Here is a 21,520-nt window from a genome sequence, read left to right on the forward strand (position 1 = left end):
TGTAACCTTAATGCTGAGTGCTGTGCAGTAGAATCAGACTTGGATCAAATCCCAGCTGGAAACTTGCTTTTGGTGTCAAGTTACTATTCTTATTGAGCCTCAGTCTTGTCATCTGTGAAATGAGGATAATGTTGTCTACATCCCTCAGGTTGCTGAGGATAAAGTGAGAGAATGTAGAGGATACCATACAGCCTGCCCGTTACATAATAGATGCTCTGCAAATGGTGGCTCCCTGTCCTCTGAATAAGTCACAAGCCTTCTTATAAATGACTAACAGGTGCTAATGTATCATAACACCAAAGGTAAGGCCAAGTGTTCTGGCTTATCAACCAGGGCAGTGCTCCTTAAACTTGAAAGGACCAGTGATTCATTCACCTGGGTATGTGGTTAAATGCAGATTCTATATTTCTAAGAAGCTCCCAGATGATGCTGATACTGCTGGTTGCGGACCACCACACTTTTAATAGCATGGAACCAGAACAGTGACTTCTGAATATCGAGCTGACTTTCAGGGACTGGGCTAAAATATTGGGAACTCTGAAGATGGTACAGAAAAAAAGTGTAAATAAACACATTTAAAAATTTGGGAAGTCAAATCCATTCTACACACTTTCATTTATTGTCTGGACAGATAAAGTACAAATAATTCAAACACAACAAGATTATGAAAAAAAAACATTTACAATACTTTCCCTTGGAAATCATCTAAACTAGCAAGATTAACATGAAGTCATTCATTAATAACTAAAGTATACAACTGCCTGGTCCTAAGATTTTTTTTCCTTTTTTTTTCCCCCAAGATTGAACACATTATAGAGAAGATTTTGGCATGCCTTTCCCACTAATGCTTAGCAAATGCATCAAAACTTTGCCAGCAAACTGCGTTCATTCATAGCAGGTGACGTAAAAAGGTTTCCCTGAATGTTGAACGAGTGTTCTCTGAACTGAAATCTGGTGTTACATCCAAAACCGAAAAGAGGAAAAAAAAACAGAAAAAAAATTTAAAGGAGGAGTCTATGATGCAGCCTTGGTATTCGTAATCTGTCTACCACTACGACGACTACTACAAAGTTTGCCTCTTCAGTGTGAGAACAACAGTCCTGTCTACATGCACTTAGTGGGTTCAGCATGGGAAAAAATGCACAAAATAAGCACAAGTTATAAATAACCATAACGTTTTATTACCATTAAGACTAAACTTGTATTGAAAAGATTTTATATAACAAGACAAGAAAAGCAATAGCAAATTTAACTATCAACTAGATTATGCATAGCGAGTAACTGTTTCTATTACCCAGGGAAGAGCATGAACCCTTGTATTTTTTTGTTTTGTTTTTGTTTTAAATATATAACCGTACAAAGCACAAACATACTAAAATGATCAGTGCACTGGACGTGGGAGAGTGCTCCCTCAGTCATTTTGTTCCCTTAGCTCTGTTTGTTTTCCCCAATCTGAGTTACATTAAAATAAAGACTCAGTTGTTTTTATTTTTCTACTGTGCAGTAAGAAAAAATATTCACAACAAACATGACAATATATCAAACAATAGTTCTACACAAGTTACCTTGATACCTCTTTAACTGTCACTTAAATATCGTAAGAAAACATTTTAAGACATATACAAACAAAACTAGCCAAGTGTTACAACTTATAATAAATTAACCCAAAGAAAAAATAACTTTATATATATATATTTATATTGTATATACACATACACACACAACAGAATGACACAATAATATGCTTCTTCCCATAGTTTAAGTAAACAAATAAGTAGTCTAGCCAATCTAGCTATATTTGATCTCGGCCATAGGCATCATCACATCGGCGATTAAATAAATAAGTGTTTCAAGCAACATAAACAGTGTTTCAAATGTACCAACACAGCCCAATTCTATCAGCATGGGCTACAAAGTGAATTTCAAAATTTCTTAATGAATTTAAAGCAAATGTATCTTTTGTTTTCCTCTCCTAAACACATTACATTTAACTATGATACTAAGATATGTAAATAATTTCGTAGCACCTACTGCTCAAACTAAGGAAGTTTTAGATCAAAAGGAAAATTAATCTTTTTAATTTTTGTTCTGCTGACATCCCATACTGATGACTTAAAGAAAAACTGTCTTTCAACTCATCTCCTTGCTTTTGGGTTTTGACTGTGGGGAACTGTGGTACCCTGGGTAGAACGAACACTCCTTTCCCCTATTAATTAATAATTGTTTTTTTAATTATTATTACATGCTATGAAAAGATATGAAGATCATCTGTTTATAGCCCATCCTTCAAAAAACAGTCTACGAATCCAGTTTAAAACACACATCTTGATCTCTAAAAAGTTACCAGTGCAGTATGAACGCGACAAAGTTGTCAATTTCCCCTAAATTAGCCAGTCAAAATATTTTTTTCTCAAATCCAGATTCTCTTGTAAAAATTCTTTATATTTTATAAAAATAGATTTTTCTTGAAACCCATTTTCAGCAAAGAGACCACCTCTTTGGCAACAATGTTAATGTTATTAAATTGTTAATGTCATCAGGTATCCCCCTTGCCCCCATCCCCTAACAGAAGACTGTTGTAGTTCACATGATATAAAAGAAAAAAGGAAAAATAAAAAAATTTGCAAAAGTTTTTTTTTTTTTTTATTTTTGCAATTTTTATTATTCCTCTTTAATTTGTGTGGGGGTTTTTACCAATCTGATTGGATTGACATTTTGACAAAAAAGAAAAATCTTTTTTTCCTTTCTTTGAATCCCATTACTTTGTAAAAATTGTTTTATTTTTATTATTTTTTTTGTTTTTTGTTTTTCTTCTTCAAATGAGCGAATGGTCATCTTAAAAAGATCCACCTTCAAGGAAGGTAGTAAAGTTAGCTGGCTGGGTAAAAATCCCTGCACATCGCTATCTATGTATATTATATTCAACAACGACAGCTATGAAAGAACATTCAATGCATCAAAGGTATTTTTTTGTTTTTTTTTTTTTCTTTTTTTCTAAGCATTATAAAATCCTTTCCTGGTACACCTCAGGATAATCCAATGTTTTAATACTTAGGCAACACTGGCTTATAAAGTCCATGGTTGAATATAAGCCTTGAAAAGTTTGTTTCTCTCTCTTTTGTGTATGTGTGTGTGTGCGCGCGTGTGTTTTGTTCATATATATTTCTATATATATTTTAGTAAGTAAGAATGGGAAATTCAGGACTTGTGGGCTTTGTTGGTTTTAAAGGAAACTTGCAACACTCTGTCTCCTAGGCGGTACCCGTTGAGGCTGGCAATGGCCATGGCTGCCTCATCATAGTTGGTCATGGTGACAAAGCCAAATCCCTTGCACTTGTTGGTGTTGAAGTCACGGATCACCTTGACGTTGTTCACTGCTCCAAAGGGGCCAAAGAGCTGCCAGAGGACACTCTCATCGGAGTCAGGGGACAGGTTGTAGACAAAGATGCACCACCCAGTTCCTGTGTGACCAGGGATGTTCATTCCCACAAGGCTTGTCATTCCATCAATGGTAATTGGGGAGAACCTGGGGGGACAAGCAGAAGGGGGGACTGGTCCAGACATCAGTCTGACCAAGGATAACACACAGATGCACAGACACAGACACGGGGCAGAGGGCTGAGTGAGTGTTTGCAGGAGAGTCTTCAGGGTTTAAAAACCAAAATGTAAAAACTAATGGCTATGTCATTTCCTCTGATGGGAATGGCTTGACTGGCTAGGGTATGTTCATGCTGAGAGAAAGATCTAGGTCAATTTCTAAAAACCATGATGGAATCCCAGGGCTCCCAGAGCAAGGCTCTATAATAGTTCTATCACAGTAGATGCTCAGAGCACACCCCACCCTGACTCCACCCCACCCCAACAATAGACAATGTGCTCTTGGGGGAAAGGGTCTATTTCATTCATTCTGTGGCTCTATTTGTTTATTCAGTGGAGCACATATGGGAATCTCACAGATACAGTGACACATAGAAAATGCCCAATAAATACTTATTGGTTGAATAAGTGACTAACTTTGGCCAGTGCTTGGGAAATTTCATTTTTTTTTTTTTTTTTTTTTTAAAGGCAGATTAGGAGATGGCCCTAAAGTGCTTAAGTCTACCATTTTTGCATTCCCTTGACCTATGGTCGTCAAAGGTTTCTTGGTGAGGATGGAGATACGTGACAATGAACAGGCATGTCTTGCTATTAAACAGATGGGTAGTTCATTTTTCATTTAGCATTTATCCAAAAGGGTTTCCCCTACAAACTCAAGCAATAATAATAAAGATGTATTACTCCTTTATGCTATGTTATCTGGAATTTATTCCTAAGCATCATTGGAGCAAGACTTCAAGTGGTTTGTGCATTTATATATCTTGAATCGCTGTACATTAGAAAAGCATAAAATTATTATTTGCCCTATTACAGCTGCTTTTGTATTAGGCTTAGAAATCTTCTCAGTTTTTGTGTAATCCTGAAAAGAAAAAAATGACCCTTTAAATTCAATTCACTGTCTGATGAAATAAATTCTTGTGTGATTTGTGATGGATGCACCAGTTGAAACAACTAGGTTACCAGTGCCTACAGCAGAACAATATTTGTTAATGTCTTGTTTCACATCAAAGCTTACATAGGGATTTTTTATTTTTTATTTTTGAGATGGAGTCTCACTCTGTCACCCAGGCTGGAGTGCAGTGGTGCTATCTCGGCTCACTGTAACCTCTGCCTCCCAGATTCAAGTGATTCTCGTGCCTTAGCCTCCTGAGTAGCTGGGACAACAGGCGCGCACTGCCATGCCTGGCTGATAATTTTGTATTTTTAGTAGAGACAGGGTTTTGCCATGTTGGCCAGGCTGGTCTTGAACTTCTGACCTCAGGTGATCCACCCACCTTGGCCTCCCAAAGTGCTGGGATTACAGGCATGATCTTATATAGGGATTTTTGATGCTATACATTGAATAGTTTCTTGCTTTTCATTTGGCCAGGGTTTTACTGGGGGAGATAGGAAAAGGAGAGAAAGCAAAAACTAGCGACGAGCATGGTGTAAAGTGTGAGCTACAACTGTTTTTAAAAATAAGCAAATATTCTTGGAGATTTGAAAGTCCTGTTAAAGAATAGTTCCATATCTAACTAGAATTTGGATAATCAAATGGCTACTGAATATATGCTAAATCTAACAACTCAATAGACAATATTTTTGCTATTATTCACTAAGTCAATCTTCTCTCTTGTTTAAAAACAATTAACAAGAAAAAGCCAAAAAATATCATGGTGTAGATTCTTAGAAGTGCAAATCCATGACAATTTGTAACTTGTATCATTTCTGAAGATTGTCATTTTAATCTTCTCTCCTCCAACTAGGTAAGTTGACCCTGGTGAATTGACCTCTTTCTGTTTATAGGTGGAAAACAGCTAAGTATTTATTATAAGTCAAAGGTTAGGGCCAGCAAAGAGATTGCAAGTACAGCCTTTATCCTAGTTGGTGACAGTTAATTGCGGCATTTTGGTAGGAAGCATTCTAAATCCAAATCTGGGTTCAATAGGAAAAGAGAATGCTATTATCAGCTAGTGATGTTTACTCTGGGTGGGGCAGTGGAGGAGGTGGCGGCAGGCCTACCACAGCTGTGTCTTCCCCTATCTTATCTATGTTACAAGCATTTCTCTTTTCATAACATTTAGCACCACCTCACTAATGTCAGAGAGGAGCAAAGGAATTAGATAGAGCTAGAAAAGATGTAAAATCCCTGGGAACAGGCATACAGTGTGCTGGAAATGTGGAGATAACTCATAGTTATCTTCATTGATGTTGGGATTGAGATTTGAGAGGCTGGTCCTCTAAAGTGAAGTCTGCAGTCAGATTACTTCCTCTACTGTGCACCAGTTCCCAGAGTCAGGGTACTTACCATGCATGGCCAGTGAAAGAACTGGGAGTGTGATGTGGACTATTAAAGACTACATCTCTTTGCCTTGACTGTAGGAAGGGGAATTAAAGTGTGCAGCTCTACTGAGCAAGATGATGAAGACACTATGTCCCTAGCAGTGCAGTGGAGCTTATCAGAAGCACATATGGGAATCTCATGGACACAGTGACATCACACACCCAACTTTCCAAGATTCAGATTTCACACTGGGTCTGGAAAACCTTTGAATCTGCATTCAGAGAGCCCCAAAAGCCTTGACTCTGGGCCCCCAACCCCATAAAAAGCCTTTCAGTGAAAGGAACAGCAAGTTTAAAACACACGTAACATATAACCAAGGGAGGATTTATAATAACTGTTAAAACCTGTAACAAAAGAAACCCCTGGTTGAGGTGCACACAGATACACTTCATTCTCAGGATGTGCTCTGAAATGCACACTGAAGTGGGGGCAGGAGTAAGAAAGTCATCCTTGTGTTTGTTTATCCTTTGGCCAGAGCTGGTAGTCCAAAATCTAATTTTTCTACTGAAAAATCATAAGATTGTCAACCACAATTAGCAAAATGTTCTAATTCTGATTTGTTGGAATCTGCCCTCTTAACTGAATCTTGGCACTGCTAATGCAAAACAGTTTGCTCTGCAAGTTTGCAAAACCAGCCAGCAAAGAGTCGGAGCCTTTCCCCTTAGGGGAGCCATTCAAAGGACCAGATTATTAAGGGCTTGGTAGCTGTGGCACCTGAACCATAGGAGAAGCCTACCTGCAAATAAAAGAAAAAGTGAAACACACAAATACATTTTGTGTGCCCTAAAAGAAACAAAATCAACTGAGGTCCGAAATTAAAATTAAGAATTTGACATGCTGGTGGAAGAAAAAGGAGGAATTTTTTTTTTTTTTAAAGTAAAGTTAGTGAATTAAAAAAAAAAAAAAAAAATTCTAGCCCCAGTCTGTGCCAACATGGACATCTGGCAATCTGTGGAGTTTTAATTACCTCTTTACGCCATAGGCCATATTAAGCAAATTGTCCAGCCTGCAAAGAGAAGGAGGGTCTCTGGGTTAATGCCTCACAGATGGCAAGATCGCTCAATGGAACTATTAATAAGAATGCTCCATTTTCAAAGAAGAAAAGCTCAACAACTTTCCCCACTGCTTGGGAGTCTCTCCACTGGTAGTTTCCCCCTTTTCTGTCTCTAACTGCAAGTAATTCATGTTCAGGTCAATGCTAGAGTTTAAAGCAAGTGTCTAACGAATCTCCCTTTCTTTCAAGATCTGAATTAATACCATTCCCCCCACCTCTCAGAACGTTTGTGTGGATTTTGTTTTACACTGTATGCGAAATTTTTCAAAGCGGGGGCTTCTTAAATTGTTCACCTTTTTACTATAATTAAACTTGTAAATAAAGGTCTCTGTTCCAGATTAACAATACACAGGCACACAATATGTATCGGAACGGATATTTTCTGTTGGCCTTGCTATATTAACTAAATCATCTTACTACACACATTTTTGGGAGGCAGGGGGGAGTTTGCAGGTTAAGATTTTTAAAAAGTAGCTTACTGTTTACTGCCTGATAGCACCTCCCAGCAAACTGCCATTATGCTATAATCTTCCTCACATTCAGTACCTTACTTGGGGACAAGCTATTCACACCACAGGGCAGTAGTAACCATAGTTTCCACCATTAGAAGTCTGCTGGAGAGGCTTTTACATAAATACTGCATGTGCTCTCATGCAAAATAAAAATTAGATGACTTGGTCTCTTCATGAAATCATTAACCATTTCAAATTCACAGGGCATAGGAGGACACGAAAGAGGATGATTTTTCTCATGTAGCCAGATGGAGCATACTATCCTAGATAGAAGGACCTACTATTTCCCACGTGAAGTTTCTCAAAGAGAAAAACATTTTCATCAAAGGGAGGTTGGGATGTGGTGTGGAATAAAATAATTGTTTAGAATTTATCATGGGTAAGTCAAAAATATTTTGATCTCTTGTATAATCGAGACCAGTCAAGGTCATACTGCCTTCATGGAGAGAAACCTGTCTTTTAGAAAAGTCCCAGGAGAAGGGCGATGCCCCCTGCCCCAGGGAGTTGGGAACTCGAAATAAACACTAATCAGGCTTGGACAGGATCTTCCTCCCTGTCTTCCCAGAATCTACTGACTTAACATAATAAGGTTAACACCTTAGACAGTTCCCCGTCCCCTGAACTCAACGGAGTTACCCGCCGAGGGAAAAGAAGACAGGAAAAACCACTCCCTCTGGCAAGGATCTGCCTTATGGTCTATTTTTTAAGTTTATTAAAAGCCACTGTCCAGCCTTAAGTCTAATCTGCTGAATGTGGTCACTGATCTGTGATAAATTGTTGTTGAAACTGAACCTTCATGTTTGGTTAAATACAGAAATTTTGTTTCTACCAAAGAATCTGAAGTTTATACAGTCACAGCAGTAAATTGGAAAAGGGCTTAGAAGGGCATCTGTTCCAACTGTCTCATTTTACAGGAATGGAAACTGAGGCTTGGGGGGAGTTTTGCACACTGATTCCTGGTGGTAGAAGCTTTTACCCTTGCCCCATTTGTCAGGACCACAGGCTTCCCTGGCTCTTGCCCAGCTCTGAACCCCTGTAGCAGGGCTTCTTCCTCTTGGGCATGCCTACCTGAACCTCTGAGCCTGGTGGTGAAGCGGACCTGGGTAGCGCCGGTTGGGGGACTGGTAGAGCTGGGAGAGCAGGGCCTGGCTGGACTTCTGGCTGGGGTTGTTGGCAAACTTCACAGTAATCGGTTCCGTAGCACCACTGGGCTTCTGGCCATTCAGCCCTTTGATGGCTTCTTCTGCCTCGATCCTCTTATCAAAGCGGATGAATCCCACCCCTCTGGACACTCCTGGGGAAAGAGAAAGAGCCTTTGTAAAGAGTGAACACACCAAACTGGTAAACATCTTTGGGAAGAGATGGGTCCGATGGATACTGTGTGAGGAGTAAACTCACTTGTGGGGCCACGGCTGAGCCCAGCTCCCTGATCTCTCACCCATTAAAACACATTTACCTGCATCCCTGCCATCATGGCTCTGGACTGATGCCTCCCCGCCATAGAACATAGGGATCTCTTTCATCTGGCCCTTCTGGTCCTCTACCACTGCTATGCTCCATCCTCACCTCCCAAAAGTTACTGTAACTGATCACTCACAATCCAGTTTCTAGTCTTCTCATGTGTCCTCCACATGTAGCAAGTGTGCAATCTATTTGAAAAGTGAACTCTGACCGCATCACATACTTTAAAAACATCTTCTATAGCTCTTTCGTACTTTTTAAATTTTTTACCTTGTACATAGTACCTATTCTTCACTGACTCCCATTCTAAAATGAAAAACAAACAAAACCTACAAAATACCCTTCCATGGCTCCATTCTGCACCCAGATAAACTCTAGACTTATTGGTACAGGATTCAATGCCTCTGACAATCTGGCCCCAAATTCCCTACTGGGGCTCACACCAGCCACCATGAACTGCCTGATGCTCCTTGAATAGACTGTGTTCTTCCTCGATTCCATGCCTTGGGTTATGCTGTCCTCTCCACCTAGAATGCTCTGTCCCTCCTTTTTTGCTGGATAGCTTTGAAACATCCTCCCAACCCCTAATCAAACGTTGCCTCCTCAATGGGCCCTTCCCAGCAATTCCCACCAGGCATGGCACACCTTCTCCTGAGCTCTCAGGGGTACTTGACAGCTTCTAGCAAGTATTTGGACTCCACACTGGAGTCCTGTAAGGGTGCGGCAGTGCCTGCTTCATTCTTGGTCTCCAGTGTCTGTCTGCACAATGTCTGGGGCAGAGCCAACTTCTGTGAAGGTTTGTCTCATGAATCACATGATAAACGTGCTAAACTATTCTCAGGGGGTGAGTTCTAAATCGGAATCAAATTGGATATAGGCGAAAACACCTTGTCATTAAAAATGCAACCTAGAGTACCTGACATTTCTTACTGAGAGGTCGTGGCTGCCTTTCTTTATTGTGGACAAAGAACCCCAGTACCGGATCCTGAGTTCAGATCCCTGTACTGCTACTCACTAGCTTTGGGGAGTTAGATCCCCCGCTTTCAACCTGTTTTCTCATGTGTGAAATGGGACAATTCCTAACTCTATAATGCCATGAGTTGAAGTTATAGCTACGCATACAGGTTCTTTTCACATATAAAAGTAATGTTATTTGGTTGAGGGCTGAAAAAGACTTTGAAGGTCATACAGTTCGACTCTCAACCTGATGCCTGAATCCTTTTTACAACCCTGCCAAGTAGTTTAGCTGCTGCTAAAACAAGTCCCATGATGGAGAACTCCTACCTCCCAAGATGGCCCATTTTAAATTTGGGCAGTTGACCGATAAGAAGTCTTTCTTCCAAGTCAAAAATCTGTCTATTCATGATCCATATCATCTGCCTTAAGCAGCCATCAACCTTCTGCTCTTATGAGTAACAGGGCTGATGACATTGATATACACAGAAAGAAATTACAAAGAAACACTTAACCTGTGACTTGATCAACCAGGATTCGTGAGGTGATGATACGGCCGTATTGCGAGAAAAGCTGCTCCAGTTCCTTCTGGGTCATGGTTTTGGGAAGGCCGCTAACATAGAGGTTAGCATCCCTGATTGAGGCAGAGCTCGGACGAGCATATGAGACCTAGGAAAAGGCAAGAGGAGCTAATTCCATTATAGGCAATCACCCTCAGAGTAGACGCCGAGTCCACAAACAAGATGACCGTCCCTCATCTACTGTTACAACTAATTGTGTCAGTTTAAATCACTCAGTAGTTCAGATTTTTAGCTACTCTTCTAATGAGAACCAGGAGAACAACAATAGAGGAACAAGAGGAGAGTTGATGATAACTTAAAACAAATGCACAGATAAGGGTCTCTAAGTGCAGAACAAAATAGCTACTGTATGGCAGCTGTTAAATGCAGAGCTACCCACGCATGGAGTTCTGAAGATTTACCTCCTGGATGTGGGTGTATAGATGATTTACTGTATCCAACACATAATAATCTTTGAATAAACCAAAAAAAAAAAAAAAAGAACCTCATGAATTCCTGCTCTGCATATTTCTCTCCTTGCCACCCTCCCTACCCCCATCCCCTTCTTCCTGAATACATAAAAGCAATCAGGTTTTCTGCAAGATTTTTTTATGTTCCATCCTTTGTGTTGCTCCAGTCTGCTCCCATGAGGTCTGCTCTTCAACGAATGACAAAGTGCTGGTGAAATAGGGCTGAATGAACATCTGCTTGCGAAACTGGATATGTGACCTTGTCGTCACATCTGCAAGGACCAGTTGCCTCTAACTTTGAAGCAGGGCAGATAAAAACCACAACAAACAAAATGGGGGCACGATGGAAAGGAGGGAGGGAAAGGGCAGTAGAGAGAGAGAAGAGAGCCTCACCAATGGTTATAATAAGTTCGACTTTGTAAATTTGTCCTCCCAGATCTCTCAACTGCTTTTTTTCCCCCAAAAAGCTAACACAGAAGTGTAAACAGATCTGAAATTCCATCTGCAAGAAGCCAAATCTGTAGCAGTACACATAAGCAAAGCAAACCCCAGCAGTCATTAATTTTAGACTTTCATTTACTTATTTATTTATTTTTTAAGAAAACAACATCAGACATTTGAAATATAATTTACAGCTAGTCTAACAAAAGCACTTTCCTGCTAAAGCTATTTCTGGGGTGGTTATGGCTCAGAATAGATGATGAAAACAGTCATTTCAGAGCACATCTGACAACGTTGGACAGGAAGAGACCTATATGCCTTAGCATTTTTCAGTTGGAAGTTTTATTTAATCCATATAACTGATTCATAAGACCTATTAAGACTGTAGGGGTGAGAGTGTGTGTGTGTGTGCACACACACAAAAGCATGTGTGCAAAAGGAATTGAACACGTTAAACCAGACCTTTGACATTAAGACCTAAACCTCCAGCAGTAAAGTGGGCCTTGCTTCTGTGACCTTCAGGGAAGAGAATGGGTCTAGCAAAGAAGATGAAGGATGAGCAGAACCCTCATCCATGGCACTCTCCCCCTTTCCATGACAGACATGCCAGGTCCCTTTATGGGTTCCATACCTAAAAATAGATGTTGACTCAACAGATAAAATGATGTGAGTGACTAATCTGCCTCGCTGGCCTCCTCCTGCTGATGGAGTGAGGCAGCTGCCTTCAGTATCTCCATCTTCTAGAAACTCATGGGTGGGCTGCGAGGCCTCTGGAGGCTCCTTCCCAGCACATGGCTGAGAGGTACAGGGGCCTTTATACACAGGGTCCCAGTGTGTGCATTTGGGTGTGGGCTGAAGGACTAGGAACCCCATGTGACTGTCTGGACAGAGTTTCACTCCACGGAAGGTTCCCCCACCCCTGTTTTTTAAGGGACCAAGTCTGTCAATAGCAGAACCATTTTTTGAGTAGGAGGAAGAAGTGGTAGGAGAAGGAAATAAAAACATCATAGTGATATGCCCATGGCAATGAGGGTCACCCTTGTTTCACCCTGCCAATTACTGACGAATTAATTATCTGAATGACATTTGTGCTCCCTCAAAACACAGCCTACCACTTTTATGCCATTGCTCATACAGACATTTTTTTCCTACCTACTTCCTCAAGTCCAAATCCTACTCCTCTTCAGGGCTCAGATCAAATGACATCTTCTCTAGGCAGCTTTCTCTAATCTCACCTTCTTCTAAATAATCTCCCCAGCAGTGCTCTCAATGAACCATGGTACTTAACCTGTTTCAACCTTAACTCATCACCTCTCCATTGAGGCTGATGATCTCTTTAGGTTGTAGGTCTTGTGTGTGTGTGTGTGTGTCTTATTCAACTCTGTGTCTCTAGCTCCCAGCACATAGCCTGATACCTATCGAGTGTTCAACACCTACTGAAAAAAAAATGAATAAACACCCACAGCTCATGGGAAATGATGCTGGCATTACTGGCTCTTTGGAGTTAACTGTAGCTCTAGTAAGGTGGACCGCTGAAGAGTCAGGCACCCAGAATCCCAGCTGCATTTCTCCACCAAGCTAAGAGCTAAGGGACAAATTTCCCATTTTCCAGTGCCTGGGGTTGGAAGGACTGAAAGAAGATTGTTCTAGGACTAGACATCACATAGAGGCCTTCTCTTAGCAAATATTTCCTCAGGATCTACTGTGAGCCAGGTACAGTGGTATGTGCTGGGAACACAGCAAGAACAAGGCATGGTCTCTTGCTGTAAAGGAACTCCAAGTCCAAAAAGGGCAACAGACAACACACAGGAGGCACTCAATAAAATATGTTGAGCAGAAGAATGGATGAGTAAACATACAGACTAATTGTCACAGTGCCACAAGATGTGTGTGTTATGCCAGGGATATGTATGAGTGTGACTGAAACACAGAGGAAGGAGAGATTAATCAAAGGTTAAAAGGGCCAGGAAGGAGACAGAGCTGAGCTGAGACTGGTGGTGAGAAAGGTGGTGGTGGAGTCAGGGAATGGTGGCCTGATAATAGCCTTCCTCTATCATTACGACAAATGAGGTGATGAAGATCGAGGGCTTAGCACCGTACCTGGCACCCAATAAATGCATAATGGATAGTCATGACCTTAACTCCCATTAGTTCTGCACAGTTAGAGCTAGGGTACAGAGGGAACTGTGTGAACCCTGCCAGGGAAGAGGAGCTGGCACTTGAAAGTTGGTGACACAACAAAAACCATTTCCCCAAAAGTTGATTCCAACACAGGTAGAATCTCAGCCAGGGAGAATTACTGCAACACATCTCCAGAGACAGACCCTAAATCCCCAAAGGCAGCAACAAATCCCAAAGGTGAACAGTACATCAGTCATTCTATACCAAGTCTAATTCCTGTTTAGTATTTCTCACCTATATGGAACCTTAAGTCTATTGTTCTCTTAGTCCCCTGTCCATGAAACCTGTGGGGTTAGGCTAGATAAAAATGACAGAAAAGAGATATTCCCACATTGAATATCCAAATGTTCATCCTAGTATCTAAAAGTTTCAACTTTCCATATACAAGTATTAAATTCTAACTGAATGACTACAGTTGTCAGGTCCTTGGTTAGGCTGAAAGATTTCCAAAGAATTGCGCATTTTCAGCCGCTGTAGAGGGTCAGAATTGATGGCATATTAATCCCCCTGGGCCAGTGGCCTGGAGTCACAGGGCTTCCGACACTGGAGCCAGCACCCTGGAGAACACCCCTTGCCTCAGTCAGGGTCCTGTTTGCTTCATTCCTCCAGAATCTCTGAAGACAAGACTGGCATCTCTAGGCCAGCACTGACCTCCCTCTGGAACTCAGAAAGAGCTGGGAGTGAAGAAGCCACTCTTCTCTCTGGGTAGGGGTGGCTCAAAGCCAGGTGACTGTGAGCAGCTGACTTTACAGATGATCTCCACGGAAGATCTGCAGTCCCTCCAAGCTCCTCAGCTCTCCCCATCCCTGGTGCTCACAGTGTTCCCATCCTCCACCAGAAGGATGCTATAGCATCATGCTTATGATCCCTGACTGTGGGTCAGCTCCAGTACTCACTAGCTGCATGACTTTGGGCAAGTAATTTGATCTTGATAAGTCTCAACATCTTTGCTGGTAAAAAGGGGGTCAATTATCCTTTGATGGGTTATTGTAAGAACTGAGATAATGTATTTAATATGTCCAGCACATACCTAGAACTTAGTAGATACTTATACATATTATTATGTGATGAGTCATACGGGCTTTTGTGGGCCAGCCTGGGAATCTATCTCCCATTGGGACATAACCTCCAATTTCACCAAAAACAAAAACATGTGGAACACTACCAGGGAATGCCTGTAGAGGCACTGCCCTCCTCTGCCAGCCTGGTGGGGTCTGGACCATCTTTTACCACTTAACTGACACGAATGTCCTCTAACACATTTCCACAGATCCCACTGCTTTATGCCGACAAAGTACTTTCCGCTTTCCAAAGTGACTTCCCAATTCTGCTGTCAGCAAATCTCACCAAGGTGGGTAAGGCAGGCATTGTCATGCATCACAGATGGGGTATCAGGACCAGGGCTTGGGGCTGCCTCTTCCCATGCAGCAACCACAACTCCCTTTACCTGTTCATACACAGGGCTTGGCCTGGGAAGGGTGGGAAGAACAGCATGACCTGAGGAAAAATGTTCCCTGAATCATCCAGCAACACCTCACTCCTTCTCTGTCCTCCATAATACAGAAAAGGGTGAGGACATGGAAAACACGATAAAGGCATGTTGGGTGCAATGAGGAGGATAAAATGAGAGGGAAAAGGCATCCTTTTCAGCCCCAGAAAATTGCTTCTTTAGAAAAACACTGTCACTAGAAGATGGGAGTTCATTCATTCCTCCTCTTCCTAAACATCTACTGTGTGCCAGGCCCTGGGATGGGTGCTGGGAGTGTCTCTGCTTCAAGAATCCTAGTCTGGAAAGGAAAGGAAAGAAATGAAGCACGCAATACAGAGGGCTGCTTCCAACAGGGAGATACTCATTTCGTACTCCCAGTGTTTCCTTCCATGCGGAGAGAACCCTCTGCAGTAACAGACCAGGCCTATTGCTATCCCTTCACCCACTCTTCTCCATGGAAAAGGAGTGACTCTGCTGAATGGAGGCTTCAAGAAAAGAAATAGGCATGTGAGGTTCAGATGCTGCCTGCTTCTTTCCTTCTGGGAGCCAGACGCCAGCTGGAAGCAGACATTCTGTTCCAGGCTCTGTCTTATGAGGGCCTGCTCTCTGCCTGTGGGATCTAGAGCACTTGTGACAGGGTGTGTCAGTCTGTAAAAGTGTAAAGTTCAGTGTTATGGAGCCCACTGTGTCCATGCAACCCATCCAGGACTTAACTGGCAATAAAGATGACCTTAGGATTCCATACACTTTTCTCTTTTGCCTTACTTCTCAATTGGTTTAGAACTTGGATGTGGGGCCGGGCGCGGTGGCTCAAGCCTGTAATCCCAGCACTTTGGGAGGCCGAGACGGGCGGATCATGAGGTCAGGAGATCGAGACCATCCTGGCTAACACGGTGAAACCCCATCTCTACTAAAAAATACAAAACAAAACAAAACAAAAAAAAAGCTAGCCTGGCGAGGTGGTGGGTGCCTGTAGTCCCAGCTACTCAGGCGGCTGAGGCAGGAGAATGGCGTAAACCCGGGAGGCGGAGCTTGCAGTGAGCTGAGATCCAGCCACTGCACTCCAGCCTGGGCGACAGAGCGAGACTCTGTCTCAGAAAAAAAAAAAAAAAAAAAAGAACTTGGATGTGGAAAACAGCAATACCATTTGTTGGGCCCCTCTGGATTACAGTAATGACGTGGCCTCTATCACTGACTGGATTTTTTTCATGAGCTAGGCATTCTGTTCACAAAACTGCAAATTTCTATAACTGTGGTTCATAGTAAGTGGAGACATAGTGTCACATAAAGGTGACATACAGTGGCAATGGTGAACTCAGCAGAAAGTTATATTCCTGAAATCTGCTTCATAGAAATTTGGTGCTGGAAGTGGCCCCAAAAGTTTAGGGCAGGATCCAAGACAGCCGACCACTCAATTTATACATTTCCAAGGACAGGAAGCTCACCATCTCATGCGGCATCCTACACTACTGCTGGCCATCGTTAATTTTTTTTTTTTTTTTTTTGAGACTGAGTCTTACTCTGTCACCCAGGCTGGAGTGCACTGGCACCATCTTGGCTCACTGCAACCTCTGCATCCTGAGTTCAAGCAATTCTCGTGCCTCAGCCTCCCAAGTAGCTGGGATCACAGGCATGAGCCACTATGCCCGGCTAATTTTGTATTTTTAGTAGAAGAGGAATTTCACCATCTTGGCCAGGCTGGTCTTGAACTCCTGACCTCAGATGATCTGCTTGCCTCGGCCTCCCAAAGTGCTGGGATTACAGGTGTGAGCCACCATGCCCAGCCTCATTAATTGTTGAAAAGTTTTTCCTTCTACTGAGTTCACATGTGTCTCCCCTCTAGCTTCCATTCTTCTCCTATTATTGTTCTAGCTTCAAACCCCAGGGCCATCTTTTCTGCTTTACCACCCCTTATCCTATGGGTCTCATTGATAGGTGCTAGTTAGAGTACTGGGTAACTATATTTTGAGACAAATCACTCCAAAGAAGTTCCTTTTTATGTTACTTTAACTGAAAGTGAGCACCTGCTCTAGAATGAAAAGGAGACAGCAATTAAGAGCAAGTGCTTTGGGGTTGGAGAGATGTGGACTTGAAACCTGACCCTTATTACCTAGCTGTGTGACTATGGGGTGAGTCGCTTAACCTTTCTGAGCTGCATCACATGAATACATAGTTTAGAAGCTCTGTAATAGAGCTGTTTGAGGGTTAAACAAGAAAATGCATTTAAGACTCCTAGGCACAATGCCTGGCACACAGTAAATGCTCAATAAACAATGGCTTTGATACACTTGCTATGTAATCAGGCCTTATGCTAGACACCAAGGGTGTAGAGATGAATACAACAGTCCCTGACATGTAGGACTATTAGTCTAGCAGAGGAGACACAGACACACACACACACATACACAAACCAATCGTTTCAGAAGATCAGGCTGCAGATTTTCCCCAATCTGTTGTAACACCCTTTTCTCTGAGAGCATACAAACTCCCCAGAGCAGACAAGTCCCTGTGGAGATGAGGAGAATGGAATCAGAGAACAGATTCTGATGCTGTCAAGGCCTTCTAGGAACAAACCCTCTCAAGGACCTATAATCCCACTTCTAGGAGCAGGGACAGAAGAAAGAAGCCAACTGGTTCCTGGAAACAGCAGCTTTGATTGTGAGAATCAGTTTACCTCTGTGCCTGTGGCTATAGGCCTGTCCACAGACAGGACAGGCATCCACTTATGTAGCACCACTCTTTATACTTCCCCTACCTGCCACCTAATATGTGCTATTCTTTTATCAGAGGTAAAACTTGATGGTAATGGCTCTAATGAGTTCTGATTGTGCCATTTTGTGATGGGAGTCTAAACCCCTTACCTGGGCATTCAAAGCCCTCTGGAATCTGGCCTAACCTCTCATCTCCTGCCAACCCCTTCATGCACCCTATGCTCCAGTTCAAACAAAAACATGGTCACAGTTTTCTGAATATGTCCAGAAAATTTCTACTCCCATGTCTTTGTTTTGCTGTTTGTTCATCATCATGTTAAAATAAACTCCTGCCCATCTTTCTAGGCCCATACTGAATGCCACCTTCTCCATGAGGCCCAGGCACAAATGACTCTCCTCTCCTTTGACTCCACAGAAGATACAAGGCAGTATATTTCAATGGCAATAGTTACACTTATCCTACCTCCCATTGCAGGCATCTGTGATAACACCTTACCTGCCCTATGAGTCTGAGCATTCTGGTGATCTCCATAGACCCCTGTGGCATCTAGTCTCAAAGCTTTATCAGGGCAAGAGCTCAAAAAAAAAATGCTCTCTCAAGTGAAATGAAATGTATCATATACTTTATGCTGTGGATTTTAGCTTATTTTCTAAGAGCTGACTCTGACATGATGAAGAAGCCAGAAAGAATCATGCAGTTAAAGAGTATCTATGGATATCATAAGGGTGTCTGGCACCCAGTAGGCCAGATAAGTATTTCTTTTAAAGAACAGAAAAGCTATGACGATAGATTCATGTGTCTTGCAACTTCTTTTAAAATATCTATCAAATTATCAAAGAGGCATACTTAGTACGTACTAAGTTCTCTCTGTCTAGTTAGTGACCTCCAGAAGGGAGAGCTCTGCTAAAGGTCTCATGGCCTGGTTAGTGGAATATCTGGTTTTGGGCTCAGGACCCCAGATTCAGTCTCTTCACTAGACTGCAACTCCTGGCTCCTGCTTTATAAAAGACTGATACGATTACTGTGGCCACCTGGAAGTTTCATAATACTTTCCCCTATACAAAGCTTTTTACATATGTTGCCCAAGTCTTAGTAAAATTCAGACTCATTCTTTACTGCCTTACTCATCTCTGAAACATGTAGATGGAAAAAAGTCCTCCCCTCTCCTCATGTAATGTTCTTCACCTTAGGGATAGCACCATTCACCATCATCTTCATTCTGGGGAGCATTTCTTGAGCATCCACTGTAAGCTATGATTCCCTACAAGATATCATTAGTTCCATTTTCCAGATGACAAACTCTGGCTCAGTGAGATAAGTACTTATTCAAGGACACACAGCTGAACTAAGAGACAAACTGGGATATAATTCCATGTTCTGGGATGTTTCCACTATGCCACACTAACCTAGACAGTGAAATAAAAGCCATGTGCTTGGCACAAACTGTCACTTTCCCTGAAAGGTTACCAAGCCAGAAAGATCACACTATAGTTATACTGTTGGAACTGGAAGAAATCATTTTGCAGATGAGGAAACCAGTTCAGAGAGTAAAGTAAGTTGCCCAAGGTCATCCTTACCAGTTTTTGACAGAGCTGGAACTTGATTTTCCATCTGAACTCAGAGTTCTTTTGAATGGGCAAAAGGGGAGAAGGAAGAGGAGTGTGGTGCTCTTTGATCATTGACAGATCAGCCATCCTGACCAGAGGCTGCATGAGCACCATGAAGAAGTGAGTCTTTAATCCTCAGGGGCCAGTGATGTTTTAGGCCCGCAATGTCCCACAGAATTTTCGGGATCAGGAAAATGTTCTTTATCTGTGCCGTCTAATATAGGTAGCCATTAGTTATAAGCGGCTACTGAGCACTTCAAACATGCTTAGTATGACAAAAAACTGAACTTTGAATTTCATTAAATTTTAATTAATTTAAATTCAAATATAAATAGCTATATATTGCTAGTGGCTACTATGCTGGACAGAGCAGTTCTATGACCAGAAATAACACAAAATTATAGCATCTCAGCGCTAGAAGGGACCTTTAGGATCATTTAGTCAGACTCCATTGTGGGGCTGAAATCCCTTCTGCAGCATCCCTTATGAGTTCATCGGAATGCTTCTGATGACCGGAGCCTCACCACCACCCAAGGCAAACATTCTACTCTGATATCTACACAGGTTCTCTTCCCAGATTCTTGAAATATAGGATCAAACTAATGCCTCAGGATCACTGCAGAATTTTCTTTCCTAGAGAATAGAAAAGCGACGATTGTGAGGTGAATTTGTGGGTGCAGAGACTTCTTTCCCATCTTTGTCATTCACCTTTAGACAATCTTTTAAAAATGTGAAGCTGAGAATGGGACATAAGACACTAGGATGGGTTGACCAGAGTGGACAAGAAAGGACCACTATTTTCTGTGATATGGAGTCCATAATTCTCCCAACACAGCCAAAGTTGTGCTGATTTTTTTTTTTTTTGAAGCAGCTCACATCACACTGTTGGCTTCTTTTACACTTGTAGACAACTAAAGCCCCCAGACCCCATTCCATGTACTTCTGAAAACCAGTGTCTTCTCAACCCACACTGGTCTAATTTCCTTTTTAGATGTAGACACAGGACACTATGAATGACTTTCAAGATACTGGGATTGTATCACCTTCACTGAGCAGAGAGAAGAGGGGAACTATATTTCCATCTCTCCAACTCCTATCCTTGTATTTGAAATTATTCACTCAAAGGAAGTGAACAGGGCATTGGGAAGTTGAGCAGCCAAATAAAATCTCCCACAAGAAAGAGAGGGTTACTAGTACAACTGGGGTAAACGTGTCTCTGGTTTCCGCTGGCATTGCCACATGCTCTCTCTTGGCTCCCTGGGGATTCAGTGATCCAGCCGCCCCTGCTGACCTTGGCAGAGAACCATTCTCGCCCAGGCTGTGACTCTAGCGAAAATGGAGGAGGAGAGAAAATGCCTTTTTATTATTAACAAGACTGAGGGAGGCAGTCCATCATTTCTGGGTGGGGTGATATCCATCAGCAAAAAATGATCTGCTAACTCTCCGGAAAGCATTAAGAGCAGTGATAGGAGAAATAATTGCTTACGCTGAGTGCAAAGAAAAGATGCCTCAGCGGAATGGAGGCCCTTAGCAAGGCAGGTGGATGCAGGGAGGAGAGGGGGAGGTGCAGCTCCCCCACGACCCCTGGCAAGAGAAAGAAGTGGGAGGGGCAAACTGGAACCTGCAAAGCTCAAGTGTGGAAAGACCCCTAGAGGCACCATTAGTGGTATTAGAAGAATAAAGTGAAAATGGAGAAGTGGTTAAGCAGCACCACAACAGGAAGAGGTGGAAATGAAGGAGCGCACTCCTTCCCAGAGAAGGAAGATGTTACTTCTGAAAAGCTTTCCCTCACACACCTTCCCCTTCTCTACGCCTGCTGCCTCCAGAACTGGGCCGCTGCCTCATGGCTAAGTGTCTTTCTTATTCTCTCACCCGCTGCCTGCCTAAGTGCTAACTCTCATAGATTTGCTCAGAGTGGCAGGAGCAGCTCTTTTGCCCCTTCATCCCAGATCCAGTCCTGCAATCATTCATAATACCTGTCCTCTGGAAATATTTTATTTAAAGTCATATTTTAATCATTTGAGTAACAGCTTAATGTAATTATTAGAAAAAGGTAAGTCACTAAGTCATTTGTGCACATATAATTAAAAAAGGATGGAAATCGGCTGGGCGCAGTGGCTCACACCTGTAATCTCAGCACTTTGGGAGGCCAAGGTGGG

General features: G+C 42.2%; 1 protein-coding gene across 12 annotated transcripts in view; it reads right to left on the reverse strand.

Annotated features, from left to right (window-relative positions):
• Positions 1-582: 582 nt before the first annotated feature.
• ELAVL4 (ELAV like RNA binding protein 4) overlaps positions 583-21,520 on the reverse strand; it is a 156,484-nt gene continuing 135,546 nt past the window's right edge. For 6 of the 12 annotated variants that reach the window (XM_023187132.2, XM_023187149.2, XM_023187095.2 and 3 more), the window contains 4 exons: positions 10,417-10,570; positions 8,555-8,780; positions 6,888-6,926; positions 599-3,526 (listed from right to left, as the gene is read on the reverse strand). In XM_023187132.2, the coding sequence (XP_023042900.1) occupies positions 3,199-3,526; positions 6,888-6,926; positions 8,555-8,780; positions 10,417-10,570 (747 nt within the window). In that variant the 3' untranslated portion in view covers positions 599-3,198. Of the gene's footprint in view, positions 3,569-6,887; positions 6,927-8,554; positions 8,781-10,416; positions 10,571-21,520 lie in introns of all 12 variants that reach the window. The other 6 variants (XM_023187107.2, XM_023187117.2, XM_023187099.2 and 3 more) reach the window with 3 other exon arrangements.

This window comes from Piliocolobus tephrosceles, chromosome 1, assembly GCF_002776525.5.
Source record: "Piliocolobus tephrosceles isolate RC106 chromosome 1, ASM277652v3, whole genome shotgun sequence".
Taxonomy (NCBI): domain Eukaryota; kingdom Metazoa; phylum Chordata; class Mammalia; order Primates; family Cercopithecidae; genus Piliocolobus; species Piliocolobus tephrosceles.